We start from the raw sequence: 9,426 nt of genomic DNA on the forward strand, positions 1-9,426 counted from the left end.
AGTGAGCCTGTAGTAACCCGGTAGTTGTAGCGGCGTTTTTGAAGCGCCTTCAAACGACCCGGAAGTAGTTTGATCCACGCGAGCCCAACGGAATCGTTGCAGAGCGAGCTGAAAACGACCGAATTGTTACAGAGTGAGCTGAAAACGACCTAAAGAAACCATGTAAGTGTTTGTGATGATCAGCTGCTGTTATGAGAGACTGGTTATTCTTTCAGACACTGAAATCCGCTAATAGCGAGCATTTAAAAGGCTAACATTGTTAGCCTTTCTGCTACCCGGGCCGGTTAGCTTGATGCTTTTTAGACGATTTCGGAGCTCTGCCTTTTCATAACTAGCTGTGTTACAGTTTTGTTGTAGTTATATCAAAGTAGTTCGTACATCTGGTCTTCTTTGTTGTAAAGTTTCAAAATACTGATTCCGAAATCAGACTATAGCGTAAATGCTAGTTTTCTAAATGCTAACAAGAGACAATGTGTGAGCGTGCGTTTTCATGCTGGTAAATAATTGCGACCTGTGGCAGTCTAGTGACGTAAAAATTATTATTTTAAAATAGTTTAGCATAAAGGTCCCCAAACATGTCCCAAAATATGACTCACTGAAGCTTTTAAATGGCGAGGTTTAAGCTTCAGCGTGTTGTCTGATAAATGCATCTCTGTGCCCAATACCTATTTTTTTTACAGGTGTAGTGAGGTACTTTACTTTGTGTACTGTGTACAGCTTAAGTTTTCCACTTAACTTTTCTCAGTAAGTAGTCACACAACAAATAATGAATGAATTTTTGCGAAATGTCATAATAATTAAAAAAAACATCAAAATGTATAATCGGGCTATCTGTACCTGACCTGTGTCAACGCACAAAATTCCCTGTTGTAGGATCAATAAAGTCTTGTTTTATCTTAGTAACAGAAAACCTCCAATAGTGCTACTTTACTACTTCAAATATGCCATTGTCATTGTCACACTCATTTATTAGGATACTGTTATGATGTTGTTTCATTGTTTCATTTGCAGGAGCCTCTTAACAAAGCCCAAGTCAGAGATGACCCCTGAAGAGCTTCAGAAGCGAGAGGAGGAGGAGTTCAACACCGGCCCCCTCTCAGTCCTCACCCAGTCAGTGAAGAACAACACGCAGGTCCTCATAAACTGTCGCAACAATAAGAAGCTGCTCGGAAGAGTTAAGGCTTTTGACAGGTATTGAATCAGACACTTATTTAGTATTTAACACTCTTGAGGGTATAATGTGAGACTTACTTGTATATATTAGTGTGTTGTTTTTTTTTATCATGTTTCTTTTGTCTGTTTTCTTACATTTAAGCCTTTATTTCATTATTATTGCTAGCCAATGGTGATAACATGCTATCGCGTCACTTTGGTCCCTTTTTAGTATTCACTCGTTTCCTATTTTTCTCCATTGGAGTCACATTTAGCACCTTTACTTTGTTATTAAATATTGCCCTCTCTCAAAGGTAAAAATAACCAAACACATTTAGTTTGTTATTCTTGTATAATGTAGCTGGAACATCATAATCCTCAGGCACATTTGATCATTTTAATTAGCTGGTTTACACACCTAATGAGTGAAAGATCTGCCGGCTGAATCCCAGAGGAAATGCCAACTCCTATTGGTGTTGCGTCAGAAAAATCTGTTATAGAAATTGAAAACATGCAGAACTACCCACTGTGAATGAGGTAGCAGCTAAAAAGTACTTTTTGTTTTTTCCATTATAGGTGTGATATTTATTTATTATTTCTTCTGATACTGCAAAAGATTTAAAAAAAATCACAGAACATGTAAATGCATATGTATGAGTACCTGAGTAAGATCACAGGGCTTTTATTTATGTATGCATTTATTTTCTATAAATTACTAACATTACATCACCATCGGCATTTCAGGCATTGCAACATGGTCTTGGAGAACGTGAAGGAGATGTGGACAGAAGTTCCGAAGAGCGGGAAGGGAAAGAAGAAGTCGAAGCCCGTAAATAAGGACCGCTACATTTCTAAAATGTTCCTCAGGGGGGATTCTGTCATCGTGGTGCTGAGAAATCCTCTGATCACAGGAAAATGAACTCTCTGAACCGCTCACCTATTCTTTTTTTTTTTTTTTTCTTACACTTTCTCAAGGCAATTGATTGTAGTTGCCGTAACCTTATTTGTTTTGATTTTGATGTTGGATCACTGAATTCACTATTAAGACAGAAAACATGTCATCAAAAATATGTTTCTCCCATTTGACGGTCATTTAAAATGTTAGGCACGAAAGTGACCAATTTTTTTCTTTGTCTGTGGAGCTTTTCTGTCTTTTTCATTTTCATAATAAAAGTGATGAAGAGATGAAAACATTGTGCAGATATTTTTATAGCTTTTAGAGTGTATGTAGTTTACATTACACAAATGTAGACTAGTCTTTATATTATTAATTTTTCTGACAAAACAATGGTTTTATGTTTTCAGATTGTCTGTTTATCCCATTCTCAAGAATTCAATATTTCAGCTTCATCACATTTGGTACATCTATTTATGTTCACTTGGGCTAAAAATCAACATCCCTGACTTCAAAAACCATTTTGGCTCCAACTGAAGAATTAATTTAATAATCACTGCACGCTTTCACACAAACATCTGACTGGGTCTTTAACTTTACCAGTAATTAAAGTGATGATGTGATAAACTTGAATAACCATAACATTTACAGTGACATAACGTCTCACCAACAAAGAAAAAGAACTTTGCTTATTATTCAGGGCCAGAACTCAGAAACAGACAGGACTTGTTCTGACACAAAAAGGTGACTTTAATCTTTGCCGCCCACTTGGAAGTCCCTAAAAGTCCATTTTACGTATCAGTTTGGACGGATGTTACTATAAAGTTCAACTTCACTAATCGACGAGCGCATACGCTCATGAGGTTGTACTTGGTGGTATTTTGTAGCGCTCGCTCAGTGCAGTCATTGAAAAGTTGTTTCTCCTTGCCAGCCTCCCCCTCCCCTTCTCCTCCTCATTCTCCTCCTTCCACTGTCACCCTTTCACTCTCCCCTGACAGCATCTAAGGTGTCGGGCTTGATTTCAGTCAGCAGCGCTCAATAAGCGACAAACTGCCGTTTAAAGGCCCACTGCATTATTGATGAGACCAGATGTGCTGACTGTCACTTCACACCCTCATCTCTCTCCATTTCGAGCCGTTCCCTCTCTGCCGCTCGGCCCCTCCTGACCACTTTGTTAATTGTCTTAATAGCTCGACAGCTAGTGTCGCCTTACTTCTCCCTACCAGTTGGCATCTAACCTCTGCTCTGTGGTGCTCTCATATTCAGTGGTTACGTAGATGAAATGCTTGTTTGTGTATTTTATAGTTTTCTGTGAAGGGTGGGCGGGCGGGTCGTTGAGAATTGCATGCCTCTGATTTCTGAATCGTTCCTCTTGTTTTATCTGATGGAACCTCATGAAAAAATTGCTAAATATGTTTACAGAAGTATCCTGAATTTTCTGCTGTCATCTTAACATCTTGACCTCTGTTTTATAATTTATGTCACATTACACTCTCACTGTTAACCCTGCGCCTATCAGCCCAGCACCTGTGGAGTATCTGTGTGAGGGCAACAAGTCGTCACTGATTTACAGCTCTCAGGTGAAGCCTGCTGGGTGAGTCAACGGGAGAGTCGGGCTTAGCGCTTTATGTGAAATGTAGTGAACTTCTGTGACTGCTCTAATAGCTATTGCACTAATGCTTCTGGCAAATCCAAGTTTGAGATCATGTTGCGGAGGCCGGAAAATAGACGAGTTGTTTCATAGTCAGCCCAAGGGCACACAGCAGCTGTTCAGGGCCCTGCGGCAACCAGGAAGCCCCCAAAAGATCTGATCCTTTTTCTGTAGTTCAGATTTACCCATGTTGTAGATCAAGTAGTAAACCATCCAAAACAAGATAGGGACACTTTCACTTAGAAATCAGTTTGATGTGAGAGTCGGTAATCCACACATCAAACATGACAGATAAGGGATTTTTTATTTTTCCCTTGTTGTTACCTTACCCATATTTAAATCCACAAAAAAAAAAGATTTTAAGCATGAAAATAAATAAATCAGCTCATTTTCATTCACCCTCATTTATTTTTTGTGGGCCAAATCTAATGGTTAACATGGTGAAACTGGAAACATTATATCAATTTTTATTAACGTAATAAATAAAGAATTACTACGACGGTTACAGCAGCAACCCAGAACAGTGACCCTTCTGTTTAAGCTGAGAATCTGAGTGAAAGACCTCATTCATACAGACTAAATCCATGGCTCTGTGCTATATGCTTCACTTCCACCAGTTTAATTATGCTCTTTGTCAAATATACAAGGCGTTGAAATGTATATGCTTGACAACACACTTGAAAACAAATATTTCAGCTCTATTTTTAGCCTGGTGCTAGTAATGTGACGACAAATAGGGTCACAGCAAGAACAATCAGTTTTGCCCTTTTGCACAAAGTAATCAGATCACCTTTGTAGTGCGACCTCTTTACATTAAAATGAAATTTGACTGAATTTGACCAGGACTCCTGAGCAAGAAGATAACAGACAGTTATGAAATATGAGCTTTCCGGTGTTACCCGGGCATTCCAGTACAGGAGTCCAGTTTCACCTTCAAATTAAGGTGGTATGATTGCCTTCCCTGACCACTTAGCATTGCAAGATTATAATCAATTAGACAATATACTGAGCATTGGGCACTTTTTAAGTATCCCCATTGACCAAGAATGCCAATCATAACACTTAACGGCCGCTCCTTTCTAAATATAAGTAACATTTCTTAGGTCAGTTCTTCAGATGTAAATGTTAATTTCAGACATGATGCTAGAACTAGAGACAACTTACAAGAGCCTTGAACTAAGGACTCCATGCACACTTACAATCTGCACCTCTGCACTGAGATGTTAATTGTATTGTATCTACTTTTTGTAATACCAACAGAAGCTAACAACAATAATCAGTGAAATCAATATTATAAACAGTTGAAAAGCCACAATCGCGAAATACATCATTCTTTTTTGGTAACTATTTTGAACTCTGTTCATTCTGTTCCACTCATTTCCTTCAGATATTATTTCCTTTATGACTTTCATGCAAAGGTGAGGGGTCAGATTCAGCATCAAACAGAAGGAAGCTTCATTGCAGGGGCGCTCCCACTGAGGCAGCGGGCCCTGGATAGGAGCAGATCACCACTCGGTCTCCTTAGACTCAGTCTGTGATCGTTTTTTTTTAGGCACAGTGAGAGATTGTCCCTTTTGCTATAAAAAAGAAAAACCCCTCAACTGTAAAAACTGACACTTTATGTATACATTTACCTCCCTTACCAAGGGTGTTTCCAGGTTTTCATCTTGAACTTTAAAGGTAAAATGTTTTGCAAAGTGGGAAAAAAGTATTTAGACTATTTCCTTACCTAAAAGTTAAAAACCTTAAGTAGTTTAAACCTGCATTTGATTCTATCATGTTCCAGCTGTTGATTTTAATAACTTACATATTGCTGGTCAGCTTGATCTCAGATAAGTCATTTAATTTATCTCCAAAATAATTAGTGAATAAAGCTTTAAAATAAAAGGTACATGGTATTATATTTTCATCCAAAACATAATGGAGTAAAATAGAAAAGTAGTATTACATGGAATTACTAAAAATAAGTTACTACAGTTACATTAAACTTGTACTTCAGTAAAGCACATGAGTAAGTCCTATCCATGATCTCATCCAATGGTATTGCGCATTGTGAGACATGTACCTGAGCCCCACCTGGGTTAGTGACACTCATGAAGTAAAAATTTTTTTTAATTTAAACATAAAGTAGAAAAAGAGGAAGTTTCTTACTATGACTTGTGTTCTTAGGTGAACATATAAAATACATGGTGACAACATATTTGCCTGCTATTGTATATGAACACCAGTCTTAAATAATGTTTTGTTGATGGCCAGGACTAATGCTGTCTTTAAAGCTGGTATAAAAATTCCCTAAAGGTGAATTAGTGAGCTTTACGGTGGCCCTGAGCATTCAAGTGCTCTTCCATTTAAATAAAGAAAGGCAAAAAAACCCAGCAAATATAAAAGTTCAGCAAAAGCATGCCAGGGGCGCCACCATTTTTGCTACTGTACCTTTGCACTGTCCACTTTCTGCTGTGACAAAACAAATTTCCCACATGTGGGACTAATAAAGGTTATCTTATCTTATCTTATCTTATCTTATCCTATGAGGGGCACTGGCCACCCCCCAATTCTGGGAGATAGCCAACTAGAAAGACGGTGTAATAACTTTAATAAACGCGAGCACAGGAGAGAGGGAGACACCCTACAATGAGTTGAAACATTATTGTTATTTAAAACTGATTATTTCAGATTTCAAAATCTTATTTGGTTTTCATATGTGCCCATTTTCTGTGATAACAACAACAATTAGCAAGAAATTACCTAGACATATAATTCTTTTCTTGCAATAATTTTTGCCATATTTTTCAAGTAACCTATATCTGACAACAGCATAATAAAATTGGTAATTATTTTTTGGGTGTGCCCCAGCAATATTTTTAGTGGCCCCTACATGGCCACCCCTCTGAAAAAAATCTGGAGGCGCTCCTGACCCAAACAAAACACCATCACGTGTTAGTGAGGTTGAAAAGGTCAAAGTCTAAGGCACACATAATCTTTTTTATTAAAACCTGTAATGACCAGTTGAGCGTTCAGACACAGACTCTAATTTCATTTCACTTCATTTTATGCTATCGGTTAATAAGGTTAAAAGTACTATTTCGGTGCCGGTTTGCGCTTATTTTGGCTGTAGCTAAGTAAGCACCTGCCTGGGCGCCTTAGTGTCACCCCCGGAACCTGAAGGTAGTCTATAGATTATAGAAAACCAAGTTCAGTCTCCCTTTTATTTACTGTGACAAACACGAGCGACCTATCACAAAGTGTAAATCTACAGCTTGTTTAGGATCAAATAGCATCTCTCAACAATGAAACTCAGCTGCAGCATCGTGGGACAAAGCCCTGTCACATAGCCGGTGGGTCTATTTGGAGATGCCTCGGATAAAGACAACTTTAGGGACCTGATTTGTCGGGTATCATCGTGCATTTGTCTCAGATTACTTACACTCGTGTCAAAGACACTTCAAGAAGTCTCTTTCCCTCCAGATTTTGGGGAGGATGAGCGATCCGTGAGCAGGAAGGCAGATGTTTTATTCAGTAGGTAAGCGATAAGAGGGGGGAAGTGTGATTATGATAGCGATCGGCCAAGCATCGATAGGCAACCATCCGAGGAACGCGACACCCTGCAGCGCATCGATCGGGCTCCGGTAACCGGAGCCGCCGCCGCAGTTTGTTTTCAAGCAGAGCCGCGATCCGGGTGTCATAGCCGCCAGGCCAGGTGGAGAGGAATAGGGAGGGAATGAGAAGGAGAGTATCAGCTCCGTAAATACATAAACACTGCCTTCACTCATCTCTTAAGTGAGGAATGACAGTAAGTGCAGCCAAAACAGCGGGGATCAGGTGTACTCTCTGCTGTTTACAAACATGCTCTACTGTACCTGAGTAAAGTGGTATAGATATGTTAACCCTGCAACAGTGGACATCTGAACACAGTAAGACTGCTACAAATGAAATATATATATAGGATTATAGTATTGTTAAACACAATACTATAAATGAAACTACACTAAAAAATACTGCAAATATAAATACAGTAAAATAAACTGCAGTAACGTGCAGTTGCCAGCAAAGTTACTGTAAAATTAATTCACAGTAGGTGCTGCAATTTTATTTATAAAACATTTAGGCTACTGTAAGTTTAACTACAGAAAAGCATGAAATTATAAGCATTGAGCATTAAATTTACAGTAACTTTGCAGTTAACTTCATTTACAGTAGCTTTTCTGTAAGTAAAATTACAGCAAATTACTATCAAATCCACTTACAGCAACTTTACTGTAAATGCAGTTACAAAAAAATGTTTACAGTCAAATTACTGTAAACACTTTTTACAGTAATTTACTGTAAATTCTACAGCAACCTGTTTACATTCTGATCATGTTTTATAATGAAAGTACTATTTTCATTTTAATGAGACATTCATTCTGACAATAAAAGCACATTCATCCTTATTTTCCCTGCGGCGTAGCTATTTATAGCTCTAAGTATTTTTTTAAAATAATTGTTATTAAATACATGCATATATATTTAAATGCACTAATTTTATTTTATATCACATTAACTGTTTAATTAAGTTTTACTTATAGTGTGAAACTTCACAACCCCAACAATCTAACATTTCCTCTACAAGTTTTGCTTGTGAATTCAAACTCTGATCTCCTGTCAATGCCAAATATCTTTAGCTGTAGAAACACAACTCATGGTGTAATAGCTAGCTTGAATTGTATGTTGTTCGTTTTTCTGGAGTTCCTACAACATGGAAACGAATCGGTTTGTTTGTTTTGGTCAAAATGTTTTGAATTAAATTAGGTTTGTGTATTTTTCTGCTTCAGAAATGTGACGATGTGACAGTATAACCCAATAAACAAGCGAATGTTCAGGATGTTCTCTGCACTCCTTTAGGTGACGTTACCTGATGGTCATGTAGGAAAGTTTTCTTGACATTGCAGGAACATTCACTTTTGCTAAAAATTACAGTTTGGAGGACTTTACAGAAATCCTTCCTGGACTTTCAGCGTCACCATTCGGGTTAATACTCACTGCTCTTACCTGTTGCCATGTATTATTTCAGCTAGGCAGGCACAGCAGGCCGATACAGATGCATGATTATTTCAAATAACTTACAATTTGAAGGATAGACAATTTGGATATGTTATTTCTTCCAGGGTTCACAGTGGTGATTATCCATGTCCCCTCACAGATGGGTTTGAATTCACCAAACTGGCCAGCTGCTTCAGCTTCCTTCCACAGGCCAAAGACATGTTATTTAGCTGGTGACTTTATATTGCCTAGAAGTATGAATGTGAGTGGTCTGCCTCTCCATGCCAGCCCTGTAATAGATGTTAGCTGGATGTTATTGTTGTTTATTTAACTGTTTATTTGACTACATTAAAGAATACCTAACTCTTTATAGTCTTGTAATTCTTCAACACACTTGTCTCAGGGCATTTAATGGATGTGACACCATCTGTAGATGCAGATGTCATTCATCCCTGCTGTCTTTGAGTTCTTAGACTTTTTGAGATTCCTTTAAAGGAAGAATTGTCCAAGTTAAACTCTGGAGAGGGAAGACTAGCTTCACACTGATTGCACAATGTGAAAAAAATACAGGGGCCCCACGTTGACAGTCTAGTTTTTCCAGCACACTGACTGTGAGATTAATACAGATAGGCCAAACAGCTTTACCTGGTTGTAATTTGTTAGGCTTGTATTGCCATCTAGTGGGTTGCAGAGATAACACACAGAGGCC

General features: G+C 38.2%; 1 protein-coding gene across 1 annotated transcript; it reads left to right on the forward strand.

The window, feature by feature from the left end:
* On the forward strand, window positions 1-2,343 carry snrpd2 (small nuclear ribonucleoprotein D2 polypeptide). Its single transcript, XM_026192468.2, has 3 exons — window positions 1-162; window positions 1,012-1,191; window positions 1,897-2,343. Coding segments are annotated over exons 1-3 (357 nt in total). The 5' UTR covers window positions 1-160; the 3' UTR covers window positions 2,072-2,343.
* Window positions 2,344-9,426: the final 7,083 nt, after the last annotated feature.

The sequence above is a fragment of the Astatotilapia calliptera genome, chromosome 14 (assembly GCF_964374335.1).
Source record: "Astatotilapia calliptera chromosome 14, fAstCal68.1, whole genome shotgun sequence".
NCBI lineage: Eukaryota > Metazoa > Chordata > Actinopteri > Cichliformes > Cichlidae > Astatotilapia > Astatotilapia calliptera.

What these genes read in the sequence shown, in the direction of transcription:
- snrpd2 (XM_026192468.2), top strand. An exon ending in AGAGTTAAGGCTTTTGACAG is followed by an intron (nt 1,192 to 1,896) that starts GTATTGAATCAG and finishes TCGGCATTTCAG; the next exon opens with GCATTGCAACATGGTCTTGG.